At 37.4% G+C, this 26211-nt stretch overlaps 1 protein-coding gene across 1 annotated transcript in view; it reads left to right on the top strand.

Moving 5' to 3' along the window:
• The window catches only part of UACA (uveal autoantigen with coiled-coil domains and ankyrin repeats), a 118440-nt gene extending 96933 nt beyond the window's left edge, over nt 1–21507 (top strand). Inside the window, exons 12-19 of the mRNA XM_008151365.3 lie at nt 428–460; nt 965–1063; nt 6117–6153; nt 7486–7538; nt 9227–11965; nt 13614–13766; nt 16126–16191; nt 19823–21507. Coding sequence (XP_008149587.2) covers nt 428–460; nt 965–1063; nt 6117–6153; nt 7486–7538; nt 9227–11965; nt 13614–13766; nt 16126–16191; nt 19823–19894 — 3252 coding nt within the window. The 3' untranslated portion in view covers nt 19895–21507. The remainder of the gene's footprint in view (nt 1–427; nt 461–964; nt 1064–6116; nt 6154–7485; nt 7539–9226; nt 11966–13613; nt 13767–16125; nt 16192–19822) is intronic.
• The last annotated feature ends 4704 nt before the right edge of the window (nt 21508–26211 follow it).

Below are 26211 nucleotides of genomic sequence, written 5' to 3' on the forward strand. Positions count from 1 at the left end.
TCAGGGTGCTGGGTGCTGAGGGAACTAAAATCAGGTTATTGCCTTGAGGAAAGTTCTATCTCACTGGGACCTTTACATGAAACTTTTAATGTCTGATATAACAGAGAATACTGTTTGTATGTAGTAGTAACAAACAACTGAACTATTAGTTGAGGCTGTTGGATTGGAGAGGAAGGAGTAGACAGAAAATGTGAGAAGGAAGAACAAGTAGGTGTTGATAGTTGATGGTGCCCAGAAGAATCAGAGATGCTCCCAAGCCTGCAGAGTGAGAAGAGTGACTGATATCTCAGATCAGACAGTAAGGATGGGCATCCTTGTTCCACTCTTAAAGACATGTGCCAGTTCTTTTAAAAGATATTTGCCAAGCTCAAGTTTTTTCAAATAAACTGTAAAAAATGAAAATACATTTATTCTTCTTTTAATTTAGGAAGTAATGGTTGCTGATGATCTGGAAAGTGAGGTAGGAGGATAAATTTCTACTTTAAAACTGTACGATGTTATATAAATTGAAGATGATACTTCAGTATAGATTTAAGTCATGAATTGAGATGGAGACCAGGGTTCTATTTCAAAGGGAAAAACAGAACCTACATGTGACCATAAAAGTATGTTTTAAATATAGTGGCATGGATTATCATTGACATTTTGTTGTTAATGCCTCTGAATATCTCATTTTCTGTGAAGCTTTCATGAAAAGATTTGAAATTCAAAACATTTTAAAGGAAGTAAGATTTAAGACAAATAGAAATTTGAAATTTTCATAATATTGTTTGTATATATTATATATTTTATTAGTATATTTATAGAAATTTCAACTCTACTAATAGTTACAAATCTACCAGGCTAGAGAATTCATTAACTGCAGTCCTCAAAGTAATTCTAATTCATGTTTCCTAAAACGTATTTTTAACCCAGTTTCAAGCACAGTGTGATTTTGTTCTGTATTGATTCCTTTCCATTTCAGAAAGAAAAGCTGAAGTCCCTTTTGGTGGCTAAAGAAAAACAACATGAAGAAAGTTTGAGAGCTATTGAGGCTCTGAAAAATAGATATAAATATTTTGAGGTATAGAAAGCTTAAATTATTTCATATAACTCATAATGGGTAGTGTTAAAGGACTTGGAGTCAGACTTGAATTTGTATTATCATTCTTTTCTTTATAGTTTAAATAAATTGACTTTGGGCAGTTTTTTATTAAAAATTTCTGAGGTTGTTACATTTTGACAAAATTGTAGTAATTATGCCTTTTTCCAGAGTTGTTGGAAAGGTTAAATGAGATCTTTGAAATTGACTAGCATGTAACAGACATTTAGTTCAGTTCTAGTTTCTCCTCATTTCCATGCTAACCATTTAAAGACTTTATATATTTGCCTATAAATTTGCAATGATTATGATAGCAATAATAACAAAGTATCATATCAATGAAAAGTGGTATTAAGATTATCTCAGAAAAAATTTTGTACATATGTGGATTAAGTAGAGCACATTGTTTGGTGAAGAATAGGGTATTAAAAAGGCTCAGATCACATACTTGTCTTTGGTTGGATCAGTTAACTTTTAGTTTCTGCAAGGCCATGTTTTTTTTTTTTAAAGACTTTTTATTGAAATATTAAAAAGCACACATGATCAAGTGTATAAGTTGAAGAATTTTTACAAATTCTTAGGATCAAGAAAGAGCATTATCAGTATCCAAAAGCCTCCTCACACTTGCGGAATGCACCAAGGGTGACCACTCTCCTGACTTTTAACTACAGATATTCATTTTGCAAGGTCATAAAATATATCACTGGGGTTCACTGAGAGGGTGGCTTATTTAGTGTGAATCTTCATTTTTATTGGGGAATATAGCTCCAAAGAACATAGCAAAGGTAATTTTTTTTCTTTTTTGATTTTTTAAAAATTATATTACTTTATATTAGTTTCAGACATACAGCAAAGTGGTTAGACAATTATATAATTTACAAAGTGATCCCCCTGATAATTCAAATACCCACCTAGTACCATACATAGTTATTACAATATTATTGACTTATGCTGTACTTTACATCCGCATGAGTATTTTGTAGTTACCAATTTATAATCACCTTTTTCACTGTGCCTCCCAACCCCTTTCCCCACTGGAACTATTAGTTTGTTCTCTGCATCTATGACTGTTTGTTTTGTTTGTTTATTTTGTTCTTTATATTCCACATACAAGAGAAATCATTTGGTATTTGTCTTTCTCTGTCTGACTTATTTCACTTAGCACAATACTCTTTAGCTCCATCCATGTTTGTCATAGACAGTAAGATTTCATTCTTTTTTATAGCCAAGTCATATTTCATTGTACATATGTACTACATCGTCTTTATCCCCTCCTCTACTGGTACTGATGGGCACTTGAGTTGCTTCCAGATCTTTGCTATTGTAAATAATGCTGCAGTGCACATGGAGTGCATATATCTTTTCAAATTAGTGTTTTAGGTTTCTTTGGACATATAACCAGAAGTGGAATTACTGGGTCATAAGGTAGTTCTATTCTTAATTTTTGAGGATTCTGCATGCTTTTTTCATAGTAGCTGCAACAATCTGCATTCTTACTAAGAGTGCATGAGGGTTCCCTTTTTTCCATGTTCTCACCAACATTTGTTGTTTGTTGATTTATTGGTGATAGCCATTCTGACCGCTGTGATATCTCATTGTGGTTTTAATTTTTATTTCTCTGCTGATTAGTGACATGGAACTAATTCTTTTCATATGTCTGTATGTCCTCTTTGGAGAATTATCTATTCAGGTCCTCTGCCCATTTTTTAAAATAGATTGCGGGTTTTTGTGGGGGTTTTTTGGCGTTAAGTTATATAAGTTCTTTATCAATTTTGGGTATTAACCCCTTATCAGATGTATCATTGGCTAATATCTTCTTCCATTCAGTTGCTTGTCTTTTCAATTCTTTGATGGTTTCCTTTGCTGTGAAAAACCATTTTAGTTTGATGTAGTCCCATTTCCTTATTTTTCTTTTGTTTCCCTTGCTTGGGGAGATGTATAAGTATTGCTAAGAGAAATGTCAGAGATTTTACTGCCCATATTTCTTTCTAGGCATTTTATGGTTTTGAGTCTTACATTTAAGTCTCTAATCTATTTTGAGTTTATTCTTGTATCTGGTGCAAGAAAGTGGTCCAGTTTTATTTATTTTTTTTGCGTGTATCTGTCCCATTTTCCCAACTCCATTTATTGAATAGACTGCCTTTGTATGTTCTTGCCTCCATTTATTGAATAGACCTCATTGTATGTTCTTGCCTCCTTTCCATATATTAGTTGACTATGTAGGCATGGGTTTATTTCTGGGCTCTCTATTCTGTTTCCTTGGTCTATGTGTCTGTTTTTATGGCAGTACCATGCTTATTTGATTACTATAGTCTTGTATAATTTGATACCAGTTACATCACCTTCAACTTGCTTCTTCTTTCTCAAGATTACTGTAGCAATTCGGGTTCTTTTGTGGTTCCATGTAAATTTTTGGATTATTTGTTATAATTCTGTGAAAAATGCCATTAGTATTTTGATGGGGATTGCATTGAATCTATATATAGCTTTAGATGGTGTGGACATTTTAATGATGTTAATTCTTCCTTTTTATTAACACAGTATATACTTCCATTTATTTGTATTTTCTTCAATTTCGTATAACCTTTTGAGTACTGTTCTTTTACCCCCTTGGTTAACTTTATTTCTAGGTATTTTATTTTTGATGTACTTGTAAGTGGGATTTTCTTAATTTCTCTTTCTGATAGTTCATTATTAGTAAATAAAAATGCAACCAATTTCTAAATGTTTATTTTTGTCTTGCTACTTTACTGAATCATTTATCAGTTCTGGTAGTTTCTTGAAGGAATCTTTTAGGGTTATCTATATATAGTATCATTTCATGTGCAGATAATAAAATTTTTATTTCTTCCTTTCTAATTTGGGCGTCTTTCCAATTTCTTTCTTTCTTTCTTTCTTTCTTTCTTTCTTTCTTTCTTTCTTTCTTTCTTTCTTTCTTTCTTTCTTTCTTTCTTTCTTTCGAGTGCTGTGACTAGGACTTCTAATACTATGCTGAATAAAAGTAATGAAAGTGGACATCTCTGTCTTGTTCCTTATCTTAAGGAAAATACTTTTAGCTTTTCCCCATTGAATATGATGTTAACTGTGGGTTTGTCATACATGGTCTTAATTATATTGAGGTATGTTTCCTTTCTTCCCACTTTGCTGAGAACTTTTATCATAAAAGGATGCTAGATTTTATCAAATTCTTTTTCTGCATTTATTGATATGATCATGTGATTTTTATCCTTCATTTTGGTTATTTAGAGTGTCATGTTAATTGATTTGCAATTATTGAACCAATCTTGCATCCCAGGAACAAATCCCACCGGTAATGGTGTATGATCTTTTTTATATATTGCTGGATATGATATGCTAATATATTGTTGAGGATTTTTGCATCTCTGTTCATCATGTATATTGTCTTACAATTTTTTTTTTAATGTCTTTGGTTTAGAATCAGGATAATAATGACTTCATAAAATGAGCTTGGGAGTCTTTCCGTCCCTTGAATTTTTTTGGAATAGTTTGAGAAGGGTAGGTGTTAATTCTTCTTTCAGTGTTTGGTAAATTCAAATGTGAAGTCATTCGGGGACTTTTGTTTGTTGGGATTTTTTTGATGATTGATTTTATTGGTTGTAATCGGTCTGTTCAGATTTTCTGTTTCTTCTTGATTCAGTCTTGGAAGATTGTATATTTTTTTGGAATTTAAAGATTTCTTCCAGATTGTCTAGTTTGTTGGCATATAATTGTTCATACTATTTTCTTATAATCCTTTATATTTCTGTGGTGTCAGTTGTAACTTCTCATTTTTTATTTTATTTGGGTTCTCTTTTTTCTTGATGAGTCTGATGAATGGTTTATCAATTTTGTTTAATTTTCAAAGAACCAGCTCTTGGTTGCATTGATCTTTTGTGTTGTTTTTGAGACTGCACTTTGTTTATTTACACTCAGATCTTTATAATTTCCTTCCTTCTGCTCACTTTGGGCTTTCTTTGTTCTTTTTCTAGTTCCTTTAGATGGAAGGTTAGATTGTTTATTTGACATTATTCTTGATTCTTGAGGTAGACCTGTATTGCTATGAATTACCCTCTTAGGACTGGCTGCCTCGTGCTATTTGATTGGACGATTTAATCATTTACATTTAAAGTGATCATTGATAGGTATGAAGTTGTTGATATTTTATTATATTTACATTTCTTTTTATCCTTATTTTTAAAGAAGTCCCTTTAACATTTCTTGTAATACTTGTTTCTCTCTCTCTCTAAAAAAATCAATAAACATATTCTCAGGTGAGGATTTAAAAAAGGACCATTTTTATTGTGATCTCCTATATCAGAGTTTGACCTATAGTTATTAGTATAATACACACAAATATACCAACATGAACTACATTTGCATATCTTCACTCTTGAAGGTATAATTTTTAAAATTTATATGCTAGATTCTTTGTATTTGGCTTACTTGAAAAAAGGAGCAATCCTAATATATTTTGATTCAGAGCATCTTAAGTTTCTTTATTTTTCTTTTCCTGTTGCATTGATGGGTTTATTACTGAGTGTAGGTCTTTGCTTTAATTTCGTTTCCTGCTATCTGTCTCCTTTTGCTTTCAAAAGTAATGGGTATTCTGTAAATTCTGAAAGAAGTTAACATTAACATTTCACAGTTAATGAGGTAGTGTTAAGTAATATTGTGCAAATGTGGCATTTCCTTCTTTGGAGGAAAAGAAGCAGCAAAGAATATGCATTGAAAGTTGTTTTAATTCATCTGGAGCTCACTTTTTTTTTTTTTTTTTTTTTTTGAGCAATACAGTTTTTCCTTGAAACACTTTGCTGCTTTTATTAAAATGCTTAGTGAAATAGTTCATTCGCAGCCTATCTCTCTAATTGCTGCTAGTGCTGTGTCTTTGTGGTTCTAGTAGAATAATACTCAGGAGAAACAAGGAATGTTGAAAATGTGGTTTTAGTGACTACATGGTTTAGAGCTAAAGTAGATATAAAATATAACAAAATGAAGTATTCACCTAAAATGTTTTAATTTATACTTTTGATTTCAGAGTGATCATGTAGGATCAGGAAGTCATTTCAGTAACCGTAAGTATAAAAATGTAGATTATCATTACAGTTCAGCCAGTTTGATCAAAGAAGAATGCTTATGCCTATTTATTTTATCTAACCGTATATTCTACTCCTGCCGCTAAACATCATCCAACTACCTGTGTGTTATACCTCAACACCTGGAACTGTTATAGCCTCTAACATAAAATCTGATCATCTCTGAGGCTCTGACTTTCCTTCGGCCCTGTTTTAAAAACTGTATATAATATGAATTACCAAATTTGCCTTGTTGGTTAATAGACATTTATCTTGTGATATTTGGGATTTGTTTTTTATGGAAGTAAACATAGTTTTCTGATTTGGAGAAATCTTTGGATATAGTCCCAATGCAGGTAATTTTAAAATTAATTAGAAGTTCCATAACAATTACTTATTTTAAGACTATACATAATTAATCTTCACTTTTATGTATTGTTTTTCAATTTTAAAGTTTCTCTAGAATATCTATTTTTTGCTTCCCATTGAATATTAATATTTATCCTGTAAATTGCAAGAACATTTTTATTTTTATATGATTAAGATACATATTTTATAATAATTACTAGAGGCCCGGTGCACGAATTTGTGCATGGGTGGGGCCCCTCGGCTTGGCTGGCGATTGGGGCCGATCATGGCCATCTCACCCAGTCCCGATCAGGGCCAGTCTATTGGGGCCGGCCAGCTATGGGGAGGGACCGTGGGAGGTTGGCTGTGGGAGCACACTGACCACCAGGGGGCAGCTCCTGCATTGAGCGTCTGCCCCCTAGTGTTCAGTGCGTGTCATAGTGACTAGTTGACTGGTCATTTGGTTGACAGGTCATAACGGTCGCTTAGGCTTTTATATATATAGGTATAGCTTATTTAGTCAACAGTTTTTAATATATATATGTACATACATATACATATGTATATCTAATTGACTTCAGAGAGGAAGGGAGAGGGAGAGAGATATAGAAACATCAGTGATGAGAAAGAATCATTGATTCGCTACCTCCTTCATGCCCCCACACTGGGTATCAAGCCTGCAACCCCAACATGTGCCCTGACCAGAAATCAAACCAGGACCTCCTGCTTCATAGGACAACACTCAACCACTGAGCCACCCTGGTGGGGCACAGTGTTATATGTTTCTAAAAGGGAACTTATTATCTATTCAGAAGAATATGGATACTTCCCTTGTGTACAAGGTAAAATATGAATATTTTAGAACAAGGATAATTTTATACTGTAACTCATGCTTCTCTTTTGTTTGAAAAATAAAGGAGAGATAATAACACCAAATTAATACTTAGCCTACTAAGTTCATATCATTTATTTGGATTTATTTAGGAAAAGAAGATATGCTTCTTAAACAAGGTCAAATGTACATGACAGACTCGCAGGTAATACTATTTTTTAATTTAAAAACTTATTAAAATATGTCAGCCTTTTATAAAAGAGAACAACTTGTATATTTACCAAGAATATATGCATTGGCTATGGTTTTCATTGTAAAAAAGGAAGTTGGTCTTGGCATCCTTAATTTTAATGTAAGTAGATATTGCTGTTTCTGGTGCCCCCTAGCGTGTTTTTGATGACAGTGGCTTAAATGAGAGATTTGAATTACAACTTCATGGTCTTTATAGTAAGCCTCAATTACAGCAGATGGTTAACTCTTCATATTTTCCCATAAAAACGGGAAGACGGGTATGAATAATTAAAAAGTCATTTGTTTTGACTTTGCAATATAATTTTCCTTGCTTTCAAAAATGCTGTTTTAGAAATTCTCCTCAAAACAAATAAAGCTTCCACGAAGGAATATTGTCTGATTTTCTTACTTCTTTATCTGTTCCTCACTTTTAGTTTGCAGTAGAAACAAGGTTTACATTCCTAGTACATCCTATGGACTGTAGAACTGATAAATATTTGAGCTTCAAAGGCCTTTTTTCATGCCTTCATCTGTGGGCAGAGTGAATTAGTGTACAAGATGTCTATGATCATTTTAGATCTTTCCAAGATTCTAAGTTGAGAGAATGGATATTAGTCAACTGAATAGTACTGAAGAAGATTAGGTAATATTTAACCATAATAAAATAAGTATGGAAATTATGAAGCTGTGTAAATAACTTGTTGGTAAATTATAGTAGTCTCAGTCTAAAGATAATTGATAAATTGAATGATTAATGAGAAGCAAACTGAGGTTGGGAAATTATTTCATATTGTTAATTTTCTTCTTGATCCAGAGGAAGGCAGTGTAGATTGAACTAACAATACTAAAATAGTGGAATGTACTCATAGCACATCACTTTTTATCAATGAATTAGTACTTATAATGAGTCCTTATTGTAATTGGCTATATGGGAAAAAATACAAATAAATTTAATCTTTCATGATTATATTCTGATATTTATGAACTGTTTCACTGAGTTTAATTATGTTTCATTTTTGTCAACATTTAATAGAGGGAACAAGATGTCAATCAAATTTTATAGTAAGATTATATGCAAAGTTCTAATTTATATCTTTATTTCAGAGAAGAAAACTTGTGGGCTTTTTTGGAGTTGATTAATATTCTCTTGACCACTCTCACAATAGCTGGGTTTATTTTGGTGGTATTTTTATAACTTAAGAACCTTATATTGCAGTTAACAATGAGGGTACTCCAAAGTCAGATACTTTATTAGAAATTAAATAATATCACTTTTTTTCAAGGGTCCTGATGGCTTCAGATTTGAAGTTCTAAGCATATTATGTGCCATAAAACATAGCAGTAATAAAGGTGTTTTGTCTGAGTTGATATTCATGTGTGGGGTAGGTATTATGAATGGGGAAAGAGAAAATAGTCTCCAGAGGCCACAACTGTTTTCTTTGTTCTGCTAGACGTACACTTATGTGAATAGACTTTCAAAATGTCACTGCGTAAGTGTGTATTAGGAAATCATACCAGGAACTGTTTTTTTAATTCACAAATCAGTCCTATATTTTTCCAAAATACTAGTCTGAAACCCTTTGACTACTGATGATGTGGGTACTTTATAAGTATCTTCTTTAGGCTTTTGTGATTGATATCTTTTTGTTTCCCTTTTTTCAGTGTACTTCCACAGGTGTGCCAGCTCATATGCAAAGCAGATCTATGTTACGACCACTGGAGCTGTCCTTACCCAATCAAACTTCATATTCTGAAAACGAAATTTTAAAGAAAGAGTTAGAAACAATGAGAACTTTCTGTGAATCAGCAAAACAGGACCGACTCAAGCTCCAAAATGAACTGGCTCACAAGGTGGCTGAGTGCAAAGCATTAGCATTAGAATGTGAAAGGGTCAAGGAGGATTCAGATGAACAGATAAAGCAATTAGAAGACGCATTAAAAGATGTGCAGAAGAGAATGTATGAGTCAGAAGGGAAAGTTAAACAAATGCAGACTCATTTTCTTGCCCTTAAAGAGCATCTTACAAGTGAAGCAGCTTCAGGGAATCACAGACTAATGGAGGAACTGAAGGATCAGTTGAAAGACATGAAAGCAAAGTATGAAGGTGCTTCAGCAGAAGTGGGAAAATTAAGAAACCAAATCAAACAAAATGAGATGTTAGTAGAAGAGTTTAAGCGGGATGAAGGCAAGCTGGTAGAAGAAAATAAGCGACTGCAGAAGGAATTCAGTATGTGTGAAATGGAGCGAGAGAAGAAAGGGAGAAGGGTCACAGAGATGGAAGGCCAGTTAAAAGAATTGTTAGCAAAGTTGGCCCTTTCCATTCCAAAAGAAAAATTTGAAAACATGAAAAGCTTATTATCGAATGAAGTAAATGAGAAGGCAAAAAAATTAGTTGATACGGAAAGAGAATATGAAAAATCACTTAGTGAAATTAAACAGTTAAAGCGAGATCTTGAGAATTTTAAGGCTAAGATTTCTCAGCATGTCAAACCAGAGGAACATGAGCAGCTCAAGAGCAGATTAGAACAAAAGTCAGGAGAACTTGGGAAGAAGGTCACTGAGTTAATATCCAAAAATCAGACCTTACAAAAGGAAATCGAAAAGGCTTATCTGGATAATAAGCTCCTCAACCAACAAGTACATAACTTAACAACTGAAATGAAAAATCATTACATTCCTTTAAAAGTAAGTGAAGAAATGAAGAAGTCATATGATGTAATTATTGATGATTTGAATAAAAAGCTTTTAGATGTAACAGAAAAATATACAGAAAAGAAGTTGGAAATGGAGAAATTGCTGATGGAAAATGACAGTTTAAATAAAAATGTTAACCGCCTGGAAACTATGTTCATACCTCCTGAGAAACACGAAAAAGAGATGATGACTCTGAAGTCCAATATTGTTGAACTTAAAAAACAGCTCTCTGAACTTAATAAGAAATGTGGTGAAGACCAAGAGAAAGTATATTCACTCATGTCTGAAAACACCAACTTGAAAAAGACTATGAGTAATCAGTATGTACCAGTTAAGACCCATGAAGAGATTAAAACTGCACTAAGTAGCACATTAGATAAAACTAACAGAGAATTGTTAGATGTGAAGAAAAAATTTGAACATGTAAATAAAGAACTTGTGAAAATAAAAGATGAGAATGAAATATTAAGAAGAAACCTGGAAAACACTCAGAACCAAATGAAAGCTGAGTACATCAGCCTAAGAGAGCATGAGGAAAAGGTGAGTGCTGTCAGTAAGAGCATGAGAAAGGTACAGGAGAATAGTGCAGAAATACTGGCCAACTACAAGAAAGGCCAAGAAGAGATTGTGACACTGCATGCTGAAATTGAAGCCCAGAAAAAGGAACTTGACACGATACAAGAATGCATTAAAGTAAAATATGCTCCAATTGCCAGCTTTGAAAAGTGTGAGAAAAAATTTAAGGCAATAGAGAAAGAACTAAAAGAACAGTTATCAGAGCAGACACAAAAGTATAATGTCAGGGACGAAGAGAACAAGAAGTGCAAACAAGAGAATGACAAGTTAAAGGAGGAGATTTTCACTCTTCAGAAGGACTTAAGGGATAAGAATGTTCTCATTGAGAATTCTCAGGAAATGGAAAGAGCATTAAGCAGAAAAACAGAGGAGCTGAACAGACAGTTAAAAGACCTGTTACAGAAATACACAGAGGTAAAGAATGAGAAGGAGAAGCTAGTCGAAGAAAATGCCAAACAGACTTCGGACATCCTTACAGCACAGACACTTTTGCAAAAGCAGTATGTTCCATCGGAACAGGTAGAGGCCCTGGAAAAATCTCTTAATGGCACAATTGAGACTCTAAGGGAAGAATTGAAGAATAAGCAAAGGTGTTATGAGAAGGAGCAGCAGACAGTGACCAAGCTGCATCAGTTGCTGGAAAACCAAAAGAACTCTTCAGTGCCCCTGGCCAAGCATTTGCAGATGAAGGAAGCATTTGAGAAAGAAGTTGGAATTATAAAAGCTACCTTGCGAGCCAAGGAAGAAGAAAACCGAAACAAAACTGAAGAAATCTCCAAACTTCAGTCGGAGGTTCAGAATAGTAAACAAGCATTAAAAAAATTAGAGACAAGAGAGGTAGTGGATATGTCTAAATATAAAGCAACAAAAAGTGATTTGGAGACACAGATTTCCAACTTAAATGAAAAACTGGCCAAACTGAATAGAAAATATGAAGAAGTATGTGAGGAGGTTTTGCATGCCCAAAAGAAGGAACTATCTGCAAAAGGTGATAAAGAATTACTACACTTCAGCATTGAGCAAGAAATCAAGGATCAGCAGGAGCGATGCGATAAGTCCTTATCAACAATCACAGAGTTGCAGACAAGAATACAGGAATCTGCTAAGCAAATTGAAGCAAAAGATAATAAGGTAGGCCCTGAGTCATCTTCATGGCTTTGTATTGGAAACCCCAGAGCAGAACAGAGCACTATTTTAGCATCCTATAGACAGGGTTACAGAAGCATAGTGACCATTAAATGCCACCTTTCTGTTTGACTACTGGTGTGCAAAAAATTTCAGAATTGGAAAAAAGTATAGTCACACAAAAATGAAAAGCATTTTGCATTTTGTTTCCTCAGCTGGTACAGCCAAGAATTGAGGGAATATGGGGAGATTCAAGGTTCATATACCTCATAATGGATCCAGTGGGTTTGGGGTACCTGAAGAATGGTGAGGAGGGGAGGGAAAAAGCCATGTTTCTGGCCTGCAAGAAACCAAGGACGCTGCGGAACACCCCAAACTTAATCTTGGCACTCACCCATATCAGTATGTCAAGCCCTCCAGTTGGCTGTACATTCTGGCCCCATACCTTTCTACAAAGACTAGTTCCCTTGCCCAGAATGTGCTGCCCTCCTTTGTGCTGAGTCAGATTCTGTTAATTCCTTAATCCTCGTGTCAGCACTTGTCCTCCTTCCCAAATCCTTCCCTGTCCAATCTAGTCCACAGTAAACTCTTCCTCTTCCAAAATACCTGTTTTGTTTTGGCTTTGCCATCCTCTTAAAACATATATGTTACAGTGTCAAAATTATGTGGTTGATCTTCCCAACCAGTTTTTAGGAGAAAAACTGTAATTTACCTTTTCTTCTTATCATTCATTCTCATGTTATAATTTGCATGATAGGTGCTCAACAATGTTTGCAGAACTGAGAGTCGCATGAAGTGTTTACTGTGAAGATGAAAAATCAGGGAGACTGAATGCAGTTTTATCAGTTCAACAAATAATTATTAAATGCCTTCTGCAGGCCAGGTGCTATGCTCGGTGCTGGGGACACAGCAGAGTGAAAGTAGACACGGCCCCAGCCCTCCTCAGCGTAGAGGTGTAGATACTGACACCTCTGCTCAGGTGACCCAGACTTTAAACGGTTAATGGAAGGTAGTTGTGAATATAAGTATGTATCGTTATAATATCTAGTTATAATTGTTGCCATTAATTGAGTATGTACTATGTACCAGGCATATCTTTATGATAGAATTTGATTTTTTAACTATAAAAAGTTTCCCTCTTTCACTGTTAATGAAACTAAAGCTTAGGAAAAGAAAGGAAATGAGCCCGGCTTGCACCGCTGTGAACATCAGGTCTGATTTAAGGCGTAAAGCCTGTGCTCTTCCCAGTACGCTGCACAGCCGCCCTGCTTTCCCTCTAAGACAAAGGCGTCTGAAACCATACGTTCTTGAGAGGACCAGAGCACACGTTAATGCGAGATACACATGAGCCACTCTTTATTTTTACTTCTCACCTTCGTTGGAGAGAACCTCCTCTACCTTCCTGTATTTCAGATGACCTGGAATATAGCTATCTGACTTCATAGGTACTTACATGTTACCTAAAAATAAGCCTGGGGTCACACTCAAATCTTAGTATATACCCATACTCATTCTTAATTTTGTAGTGCTTTTGTAAGGAATTCCTGAGAGAAAAATAATTCAGAAATTAAATATAGTGTATATACTGTGTGAAAATGTTCATTATAAATGAGTAATACATGTTTTTCACACAACTTCTTTCTTTTTTTATAAGATAACTGAGCTGCTTAATGATGTAGAAAGACTAAAACAGGCACTGAACGGCCTTTCACAGCTCACCTATACGAGTGGGAGTCCCAGCAAGAGACAGAGCCAGCTGATTGACACTCTGCAGCACCAAGTGCGGTCCCTGCAGCAGCAGCTGACTGTGAGTACCCCAGGCCAGCAGGCTTCGTGCTGCTGTGTGCAGGGTCACCTTAGCTTGTTGTTTATAAAAGCTTATTTAGAAATCAGATTGACCTGTGGCTGTGTTCAGATCCAAGAAGGTAATCTTTTTTGCTAAAAGTTACTTTCACTAGTGGTATAATATACCTTATTTAGCGCCTACGACACGCCAGGCACTATACTACATGTTTTACATACTTTAAACTTTATCTTCATCAAAATCTTTAAAGTTTTATTCCCCTATTTAACATCCTTAGTAAGGAAACAAAGATGGAAATACTTGATACCTGGGGTCATACAGCTAGGATTTAATCCTGAGATTTGCTGACTCCAAATCTGGTAACTGCAGCACACTCTCTAAAGTAATGGTCCATTAAACTAAAGGGAGTTTTTAAATAATCTCTTATCTTTATGAGTAAAGATAGGCATTCCTATGGTTTTATGCTCTATATCATTATATATTAAAATAAAATATCTGAATATGTAGTATATCCATATAGGTACCTATATCTTTATAAATACATATATATATACATATATATATATATACATATATATATATATGTATATATATATATACACACATATATATATATATATATATATATATATATATATATATATATATATATCTCCTTTATATATTAAAGGAAATATCTGGATTTAAAAGCTGAAGATGGGAGCTCAGTTCTAAGCCCTGCCACTTAAAAGCAAGTGACATGAACCCTAGCTGGTTTGGCTCAGTGAATAGAGTGTTGGCCTGCGGACTGAAGGGTCCTGGGTTCGATTCCAGTCAAGGGCACATGCTGGGGTTGTGGGCTTGATCCCCAATGTGGGGCGTACAGGAGGTAGCCAATCAATGATTCTCATCATTGATGTTTCTATCTCTCTCTCCATCTTCCTTCCTCTCTGAAATCAATAAAAATATATTTAAAAATATAATAATAAATAAAAGCAAGTGATATGAAACATTTGCCTTAACACTTGGCTTCTTCATCCATAATTGGATAATTAAAAACTGATTACTTGTTTCTTTGCTTTTTAATTGAATGTGCTAATATAATAGGCATGGAAATGCTAAGTAAAACATAGCATAATCAAATGTAAATTGTTGCTAATATTTTCCTATTCTATAGGTATTGGTTATGAATTGTTTTTGAACAGAATAAAGTTTTCCTTTTTTTAAGTTTTCATTTTTTTTTTTTTTTGGCGTTTTTATTTATTTATTTTTTTTTCCAATTTTTTTTATTAAGGTATTATATGTGTACATATCTTACCATTGCCACCCCCCACCCCACTCCCATATATGCCCTCACCCCCCAGAGTTTTGCATCCGTTGTAAGTTTTCATTTTTATAACACTATTGGCTTATAGCAGTTTGTCAGAATTGCTGATTTGAATCTTATCAAAGGGATATGGTAGTCTCTTGAGTAATTGGAAATATTTATTATTAATTATGTTCATGACACTGTGCTAAACTCTGCCAGGGACAAAGAGAGCATACAGTTCTTGTCCCCAAGGAGTTATGGGTAGTTATGAGGCAAAATATAGATCCAACAAAAGTAAAATAACATGGCAGAAATACCAAATATAGAATTGTGAATACAGTCCCAGATTCTAAGTGATAATTAAGTCCCAGGAAGGAAAGATTACTGGTATGGTAGGAGCTAATTTCAAAAAGGAAGGGACTAACTGGCCTGAACTTGTAAGGTAGGTGGTGTTTGGGTAGGTGAGAGGAAACACGATCTTCCAGGCAAAGGCGATAGTGTGAAGCAGCCATGGAGATGGAATGCAAGTAGCATGCCCAAGGAGTGCAAGGCCCATCAGCCTGGCTAGTACCAGGAGCTGTCTTTGCAGCCAGATCGTGGAGACTGTTGAGAACCAAGCTCATGAGTTTGGATTCTCTCTTCTATGTACTGAGGTGACACCCAAGATTTTTAAGCCAAAAGGATGTGAGGAAAGCTTGATAGGGAGTCAGATTTAGAGATGGGGACAAGATGAGAAGCTTTTGCGGTAATCTAAAGCATAAGTTGATAAGTGTCTGGATTATTTCGTGACATTAGATGTCAGTTAAGGAAATCATTTCATGTGACCTAGGATAAGTATAATTGCTTTCACTATGAATATTCCCTCACATTCATGAGAAAAGTTCGTACTATTGTTATGCTGTGAAATTTTGCATGTGGTCAGTTCAAGGTGGTTTGTTACAAAAAGCATCAGGAGCATTTTAATAGTACTGCTGTTTTGTAGCCTCAAGCCCAAGGTCAGCAGTATCACAAGCCTCATGCGTTTGAAAACATGAATGCTGATATTCTGCTCTGCCCTTCTTCCCACATTTCTAGGATGCTCACAGACAGCACCAAGAAGTAATTGGAATTTATCGGACACACCTTCTTAGTGCCGCACAGGTAAAGAACTATTTCTCCTTTGGAAAGAATATTATTTTAGAGAAAATAAATTTTTCATGTTCAAGTAAATTTATGTGAAAATCATGTTTAAAGTAGTTGAACACCATATGCTTATTTAAAAATAATTGTGTTTCTTTTAATCATGGTTTGCATATCTCCCAGAGAAATTTACAAAGCTATATGGCAATACACCATCTTAAACTTAATGTTATCTCCAACTGCTTGTCACTCATTTTATAGACAGTTTTGCAACATATGATGGCAGCACACATTAATGCTACTGCTAGCTGAGATGATTCCTTGACAGCCACACATGGCTGTCACCAAAAAAGGAGAGTGGAAAAGACATCATTGTTTCTTTGTAGCTTAGGAGTATTTCTTTGAAATGTAGAGAACACTATAAAAGTACAGAAATGATGAGTAAGGTGTGCACAGAATTGTAATAATTTAAGCCTTAAATCTTACAGGCAAAGGCAATAGTGTGAAGCACTATTAAATTTTAAGAGAAAAAGTTGGTTCTGTTAGAAGATTATCAATAATATTTATTTACTAGTGGCCCAGTGCATGAAATTCATGCACGGGGGGAGGGGGAGGGGTGTCCCTCAGCCCAGCCTGCATCCTCTCCAATCTGGGACCCCTTGGGGGATGTCCGACTGCCGGTTTAGGCCTGATCCCTGTGGGACAGTGGGGCAGTCGGACATCCCTCTCGCAATCCGGGACCACTGGCTCCTAACCACTCATCTACCTGCCTGCCTGATCACCCCTAACCACTCTGCCTGCTGGCCTCCTCCCCCATAACTGCCTCCCCTTGCCAGCCATATCGCCCCCAACTGCCCCCCCACCGGCCTGCTCTCCCCCAACTGCCCCCCCCCCTGCCAGCCTGCTCACCCCCAACTGCCCCCCCGGCTGGCCTGCTCCCTCCCAACTGCCCCCCCCTGCCAGTCTGATCGCTCCCAACTGCCCCCCACTGCCGGCCTGATCACCCCCAGCTGCCTCCCCCACCAGCCTGATTGCCCCCAACTGCCCCCTACTCCCGGCCTGATCACCCCCCAACTTCTCCCCACTGCCGGCCTGCTCGCCCCCAACTGCCCCCCACTGCCGGCCTGATCGTCCCCAACTGTCCCCCACTGCCAGCCTGCTCGCCCCTAATTGCCCCCCCTGCTGGCCTGCTCGCCCCCAACTGCCCTCCCCTCCTGGCCTAATCGCCCCTAACCACCTCTGCCTTGGCCCGGCCACCATCGCTTTGTCCAGAAAGGACGTCCAGAAGGTCTCCCGGTCTAATTAGCATATTACCCTTTTATTAGTATAGATTGAGCCTTAAACTCAGTCAAGTATAAGATTAAGAATTCCCTTCTTTGCCCTAACTGGTTTGGCTCAGCGGATAGAGCGTCAGCCTGTGGACTGAAAGATCCCAGGTTCAATTTGGTTAAGGGCATGTACCTTGGTTGCAGGCACATCCCCAGTGGGAGGTGTGCAGGAGGCAGCTGATTGATGTTTCTCTCTCATCGATGTTTCCAACTTTCTATCCCTCTCCCTTCCTCTCTGTAAAAAAAATCAATAAAATAAAGAAAAGAAAAAGAAAAGAGTTTCCTTCTTTGGATGTGTTATGAGGAAGCTGTTTTTTTTTTTTTTTTTTTTAATAAATCACACCAAGAAAATGTTTAACATATGAAGGATGTTATATTTAATGTTCTGCAGAAACCCTATGATCAGCATCTCCAAAGTTCTCAGAATAGATTTTTCAGGAAGATGTCCTAAAGGAGACAATATTAGAATAGCAAGTGAGATGTAAGAGGATTGTTTATGATTTGAAGCATGTCAGGCCACATGGTTAGAAGAAAAAGCATAGCTTGTTGAGGGAAAACTTCAAAGAAAGGTCTTTTTAAAAAAAGAACTAGGTAAAATAATAAAAAGGAAGAAACTATGATATCAAATTCTTAAAACAAAAAAGCTGGCCTGTTCTATAAGAGATGAATGGGAAACCAGCGGAAAAGAATGAATTTGTATGATGAAAGACAATATCTTGGGCTACTTTCTTTTGAGCAGGTAAAAGATAGGCCGGGCTTGGGAAGTATACTGCGGTTATTGGAGAAGACTGTGGAGGGACCATGAAGGGGAGGTTTCGGAGGGAAGTAGTAGAAGAGTGTAGATCTGTATCGGGGAGGGTGAGGAACTCACTCGGCTCTTACATTGCCAAGGGAGGAAGAGCGTGCTTTCCCCGAGAGAAAGACACTGCAAACTAACAAACTTTTCAACTTTGAATGTATGCTTCTGAAATTACTTTCTACTGACTCCTGATTAAACATAACAAAAGCAGTTGGCATCTGAAATAGTCTTGCCTTCTGGCATCATAAAGTTAACTAAGAAATTCAGTTTAGTCAACTATGGATAATGTTTGAAATTTAAACATCCTGCTGTTATAGAAACAAATTTCGGAAAGAAACATTTTTGTATAAATAGGAAGCGTTATGCTGCAAGTGCTCCAGTAAAGAAAAAGAAGGGGGAGCTGTAATAAGCTCACCACGTTGACATGCATTTATTCAACCCTCCTGCCCTCTTTTTAAGTTTAAAGTGTTTCTTTCTAAATATGAATGGCTAATGTTTGTGTAAAAATATCTCAACCTTACCAGTAATGGGGGAAATTCAAATAAACAAGAAGATACCATTTTTCACTTATGGGATTGGCAAATATTAACTAAGATAGTGGGCTATAACATTGGCCTGGGTGTTGCGGGAAATGGGCATTTATACCCTATTAGTAGGAGTGTAAATTGTTATAATCTCTATAGAAGGAAATTTTATAGTACTTAGCAAAATTGAAAATTGAGCTTGCTTTTTGACCCATCAATTTGTTTTCTAGGAATCTGCTCATAAGATTGGAAACACCTTTAAATGCCCATTATTGGGGGAATGGGTAAAGAAATTATGATTCATCCACAGTGGGATATTATATAATATTTTTAAATAGTTAAGCATATAACTTGGGATAGATTTCTATGACACTGGGTGAAAAGGCAAGTTGCAAAATTATATGTATGATTTTATTTATGTAAAATATGGGGCTTTTTCATTAATTACTTTTCTCATTAAAAAAAATAACTCTCAACAGGAGCAAAAATAAAAATTTCCTTGTAGTTTACTTTGCTCATTTATAACTCATGCTGTCCCTTATTATCCAAGCTGTTATAAGAGAGATGTGTATCCATCTGTTTTCTAATACTGGTGAGCACTACGTTTTTTTAAAATATCATTATTATTTCAATCTTCACCTGAGTACATACTTAGAGAGAAAAAGGGAGAGAGAGAAGGGGTGTGGGAGAGAGAGAAACATCAATTGGCTGCCTTTCGTAAGTGATTCCACCCAGATATGTGTCCTTTCGGTGCACAGGATGACACTCAACTAACTGAGCCACTCTGGCTGGGCGGTGACCACTACTTTTAAATTGAGTTTTAAAAATTCCAATGTATTTGCCAATAAATCCTTCAGGCTGTAACCAAGGTAGTGAGGATTTGGCATTTGGTGAATCACAACTAATTAAGCCCTATTATATAAAGCCTTTGTCTTTAGTTAGAATTATTGTGTAAATGAAGATGACATAAAATATTTCTCTCCTTTCTTCTTTGTCTCCAGGGTCACATGGATGAAGATGTGCAGGCGGCCTTACTGCAGATTATACAGATGCGGCAGGGGCTTGTATGCTAGTGGCCAGTACTGACCCGCCAGTGTCTGCTTCACCAGCTGGTGCTGAACATTCTGTTGCAATTGCATGGCCTTTCTGGGCCTTCCTGTTCTAGTATAAATGCAATAAAATTTATTTTGTTCCATCAGTAGGTTTTAAAAAATTAGATAAATATGTCACTGAGTTTTTCAGTATCAGTTCAAATCTTATGTTCCATATTGGTTAATTTTGCAGTTAGGCAAACAGCGTAACACTTTGCCTTGGACTGGCCACATACTTTTAAACTGTTGAGTCCCTAATAAAGCATGAGCCATCTGAGTGGGTTGAAGAGGGGTTAGGCTGAAAAAATTGTTTAAAGATTTCTCTCAGAGAAATTGATTTCGTCAGTGGCCACTTTAAATTGATCAAAAGATCTTTCACATCTTTGGTCTGAGCCATGAGACCTAATGCGGTTTCAAGGAATGCATTATAACTTGGCTGGCCAAGTTGTATTTTTTATTGAAGTAACTTAATGATTGCTTTGACTTCTTTTGGAGGTACATTGTTTTTTCTTCTTTACATTAGTAACTTTTATGCCTTTTAAAATAAATTTCTTTTCATACTGGTTTGCAGTGCTAAATTACATTTAGATTAAGAACAGGCCAGGGTGGACTATATGAGGAATTTATAATAAAATTGCCTCATAATCTCCACAACAGTATCTTAATTTTCATTGTGATGACTTTTCTTCCTTCAGTATTTAGAGAAGTATAAATGCTATGCTAGATTTTTCAGTGTCGAAAAATTTAGACTTTTTTAGTTACTTTGACATTTGCTACTATAGTAACCAAGCACTCATTATACATGCATCCTCCAAATGTTTGTACTTATTTATAGGAAAATTGCACTAATGAGATTAATAATGTGAAATGCAGCTTTCTTGCAAAATTAGCATGAGAGAATTGGTTTTAGAAAACAGATCTTTAAGATTTTAGACAAAAATGCAATAATATAGTGAACTTGAAGAATATAGATAGTGAAAAAATAATAAAATTGGGCATGTTTATAGTAAATACTCTGTTGTAGCCAACCATTTTTATTAACTACATCTCATTAGAGAGTTTATATGTTTTGTTATTTTTATTAATTTTTTACCATTGAAATTGAAAATTACTAATTTGACTGTTAGCAAATAAACTGAACAAACTATTTCCACCAACATTTTTTAAATTGCAAAATGTGCCTTAGCAATAATAATCTTTGAACATCCTGAATCAGACTTTTGATCCCATTTTTGTATAATAACAAGGACACAAGACTATCAAAATAGCTTTTTCCACCAAAGAAGAAGTCCTCGTATTTCTTTAGTGTAGAAACAACAGTGAAAAGTCAGAATTGGATTTATTCTTAATTCTTTAGATAGATATACACAGTTTACATAAGCAATATAAAAAGCAATGTTCTTTTTATATTTAATATGTTCTACAGCATGGGTTCTGTTTCATGAGTATTATGTCACCTACTGAAGCTCGAGTGGAGAAAGTTCTTAACTGAATAGTCACATTTCAGTGTTGTATTTTCTGTATTAGGGGTGGGAAGGGAACCTTATGTATATTTTATTTTGTCTTCAGCCATCAATAAAATGTTTTCTGTGAAATATTGTTTTGAGCATCCTTGTAAGTAAACAAGTCCATTTGCTATCCTTAGAAAATTTGGTGTAGAGAGCAATGGTTTCCAAAGAACAGATTGTGATATCCATCTTCAGTTACTATCCTCTCTAATAAAATGGTAATATGCAAATTAACCATCACTCCGCTACATAAGCCACGCCCACCAGCCAATCAGGGCGAGTATGCAAATTAACCCCATCCAAGATGGCTACAGCCACAGAGAGCAAGGTTTCCTAGGTAACAGAGGAAGCCAAGCCTTCCAATAGCCGTTGCAGGCCTAAGCCTCCACTCAAGCTACAAAGTTTCAATTATAGAAGGTAAACAAATTCAAACAAATGGGGCAGAATGGAGCTTGAGAGAGCAGGCCAGGGTTGCCGGCGACAACAGGGGAAGCAAAGCTTTCCGCATACCCTGGCCAGGCTCACCCGCTTAAGGCTACAAAGTTTCAATTGTAGAAGGAAAATAAATTCCAGATACCAGGGCCTCCACTTGGATTGCCAGGGGGCGTGGCCAGCCTGCAAACCACCACAGGCCCCTCGCTCAGGCCGCCCCATGCCCCAAGGGAACCCCACACTGATCAGCGACACCCTTCAGGGCAAACCAGCTGGCCCCCACCCCTGTACCAGGCCTCTGTCCTATCTAATAAAAGAGTAATATGCAGATTGACCATCACTCCAATACACAATATGTCTGTCCCCATGTGGTCAAAGATCCTGCCCCCATGTGGACACAAGATGGCCACCACAAGATGGCCAGCAGGAGAGGGCAGTTGGGAGGCACCCGGCCTGCAAGGGAGGGAAGTTGAGAGGGACCAGGCTTGCAAGGGAGGGCAGTTGGAGGTGATCAACCCTGCAGGAGAGGGCAGTTAGGGGTGACCTAGGCCGGCAGAGGAGGGAAGTTGGGGGCAAACAGGCTGGTAGGGGAGTGGTTAGGGGGTGATCAGGCTGGCAGGCAGAAGCGGTTAGGGGCAATCAGGAAGGCAGGCAGGCAAGCAGTTGGGAGCCAGCAGTCCTGGATTGTGAGAGGGATGTCCGACTGCCCGTTTAGGCCCGATCGGGATCGGGCCTAAACAGGCAGTCGGACATCCCTCCAGAAGTCCCAGATTGGAGAGGGTACAGGCTGGGCTGAGGGACAACCCCCCGCCGTGCACGAATTTCATGCACCAGGCTTCTAGTGTAGAATAAAGGAAGTTTCAAGTAACCTTGAATTCATCCCATCCTCTCATTCACTCACCTTTCAATATCAAAGGCAGACTGCATTTACAATACTGAAGGCTAAAGATTTTAAATAGGGAACAAGTAAAACATACATAATGAGTGATGCTGGTGTCTGCTGTCCTGTGTTCAGAAAGACTATGGGGGCTGAACTTCTGGCCAGGAGGAAGGATGCTGGGTAACTAAGAAGTGCGTGCACTCTGAAAGAATCACTGCGATCCTGTGGGAGTGCAGTCCTTTGTTGAAAGCTTTATTACTGTTCCATTGTATAGCGCTTTTTTCCCCCTCCTGATTCATCAGAAAAGCTCATCCCTTTTGACAGAGAATCTGTGTTATAAAGAACTATTAACATAAAATCAAATATTCATCTAATGAACATCTTAAATTTTCATATTATAGTCACTAATCACTCGCTATACCTGTGCTGTCCTAAAATTAGTTTAATCTTCCGTATGGCTTGTTTTTTGTTTTAACCTTTTGGTCCCAACCAAACGTTATACAGTTCAAAATGTTCTGTTATTCTAAATGCATGGGATTATTTCTGCTTTAAAAAATTTTGCAGCTTTAGAACATGAGCACTTACTTCCTCCAGTGTTAACAGCTGTCTGCTACCAAGGACCTAAACACTGTTCTCAGATATACGCTTCATACCTATCTGAAGGGCCCATGTTCTTGATTCACTTGTTTCAAAGTAGAATAGGGCAGAGTTTTAAATGAACTGTTGGTGTCCATGATGACTGCTTACACTGATGCCTAGCATTAGCTAGCAGTAGTTATAAGCATCTCTTGACGTCTGCTTCACCACAGTGGAGGAAAATGACTTCTTACTGTCTCTATTTTCCTCATCACTGGATTCTTCAACCATATCTTTTTTCCTCTTACATGGTCTGTGCATCAAAGTCTGTGCACTACCTCTGGCTCTAAAATAAGGATTGAAAGAGGGTTGCCTGTGATGAGCGTGCAAAGTGTGGTTGCACATGTCTGGCAGAGAAAAGGAACCTAGACCTTATTCCTGGCTACTAAATGTTTTGAATAATTTTTCCTTTTTTCAGAAAGGAAAAAACAAATGGCACCATAAAATATATCATGTGCAGACTACACCATGCACAAAATAAAAAATGAAAAATTGGGAATTCCTGCTCTTATTTCATTCAATGTCCTTGACCAAACTGGATCTGACATTTGTTGTTGGAAATTCTTTCCCATGAAACAGCCTCTCTGGGTAGATATTAATCTGCTTCTTAGCATGGCTTCTGTTTCTTATTGCACACTAGAGGCCTGGTGCACAAAATAAGTGCATGGGGGTGTGTGTGTCCCTCAGCCCGGCCTGCAGCCTCTTGCAATGTGGGACCCCTCGGGGGATATCTGACTGCTGGTTTAGGCCTGATCCCACAGGGGTCCCTATGGGATTGGGCCTAAACCAGCAGTCAGACATCACTCTCACAATCCAGGACCGCTGGCTCCTAACCGCTCGCCTGCCTGCCTGCCTGCCTGCCTGATCTCCCCTAACCACTCTGCCTGCCTGCCTGATCACCCCTTACTGCCTCTGCCTTGGCCCCCGCCACCTCGGCTTCATCCAGAATGACGTCCAGAAGGTCGTTCGGCTGTCCAGTCTAATTAACATATTATGCTTTTATTATTATAGATAGGGGCCTTTGGCTGACAAGAGACATGCAGAGGTTTAAAAAAGATGAAGCTGCAGCAGAAATGGCATTCTAGTGAGACTCCCTGGGCAGTGAGAACACTTGCATTTAGCATAATTGGGCATGTGGCATCTCTTATGCATTAGAGGGCATTTTCATTATTTATGCTTGCATGAACAAACATTGGTGATGAATGAATTTAACCAAAGAGGGAAGGTTACAAAAGTGTCATATGTAAATGAAAAAGAGCCAATTTTGTGTGTGTATGTGTGTACCTACATATATTCCATTCAATGAAATAGAAGAGACATCAATAAAAATATGCCCCTGATAATTGATATTTAGAATCAAATTGTACTTAATGGGCCTGATTTTTATTTTATATTTTAAACAGGTTTGCAATTTTATTTTTTTTAAATAGCAGTCTTGGGAATATCCTGAATTCAGGAAAGAGTTTAGAGAGGTTATTGCCTTCTTAATAATTTAGAGCTTCTATTACTCTGCCAAGTCAGAAGATTAACATTTAATAGAAAAAAATTACATATCTATAATTCAGTCACAGCTATTAGATCAGATGGATTTCACATTAAGTGAAAAAGATGTTGAGCATTTAAGGACCATTAAACTACAGGACTCTTTTATTGGGTTTTAAGGCCTCTGAGCCTGGGTCCTGCTGCAAGGAGTATTTATTTTATATATATAGAATGCATTAAGGGTGGGGAAAAGGCATGCATTTTAAAAGAAAATAGGCCATGAAAAAGTGTCATTTTCCACATTGTGAACAGCTACCCTATAGGTTCAGCCTTATTTTATAATAATTAGTTTTATGCATCATTAAGTTGCTTTCTTACAGGCTAGCAGGATATGGTGAAGGCCGCTTTAAAAGTGGTACCTGCAGGGAATCCAAGTAACCTGGAACCCTCTGTTGATATTTCATTTCGAGAAACCACATTTCTAATAGTTCCCAGATCACTCTAGCTTGTAAAGAATTCAAGTTTGAAATGCCTTCTCCAGTGGTCCTTAAAGACCATGAAGGAGGGCACCTGAGGAGGAGGCGCTGCTTCTAATAAGTGTCTGCCTTTTTCTAGTGATACCCAAATGATCAAGGACAGACGGGAATTCCACACTGAGGAGAACCACTCGCCTGTGGGGAGAACATCTGTGCCAATCTGTTTATTAAGTGCTTGTAACACACTTTTCGTAGTTGTAGTTAAAACATGACAAGCAATAACTTTCCTTATTATTTACCCATACCTCCTGTCCCATTCCCATCTCCAAAACGGGATGAGTTTCATGTAGGAGTATAAAAGCAAATTGACTCAGGGAACATGTGGGAAGGAATCTACACTAATAAAAGAGAAACATGCAAATTGACCGTCCCTCTGCTACGCCCACCAGCCAATCAGGAGTGGGTATGCAAATTAACCCAACAAAGATGGCGGCAACCATGGAGCTGGAGCAAGCAGGAGGCTTGGGTTGCCCCCGGCAATGGAGGAAGCCATGCTTCCCGCCCGCCCTGGCCACCACTGAAGGAATGGCTGGTGACTCAGGCTTCCAGCCTGCCCTGGCCTCCGCTCAAGGAGGGCCTGGGAGCCTGGGTCACCGGGGGGCATGGCCAGCCTGAAGACAGCCCTCAGCCCCTTACCCAGGCTGACCACACCCCCATGGGGTGAGAGTCCCTGCTGGGGGGCTTGGCCAGCCTGCAAACAGACATCAGCCCCTCACCCAGGCTGCCCCATGCCCCAAGGGAACCCCCACCCTGATCCGGGACACCCTTCAGGGCAAACCAGCCGGCCCCCACTCATGCACCAGGCCTCTACCTATACTAATAAAA

The sequence above is a fragment of the Eptesicus fuscus genome, chromosome 2, assembly GCF_027574615.1.
Source record: "Eptesicus fuscus isolate TK198812 chromosome 2, DD_ASM_mEF_20220401, whole genome shotgun sequence".
NCBI lineage: Eukaryota > Metazoa > Chordata > Mammalia > Chiroptera > Vespertilionidae > Eptesicus > Eptesicus fuscus.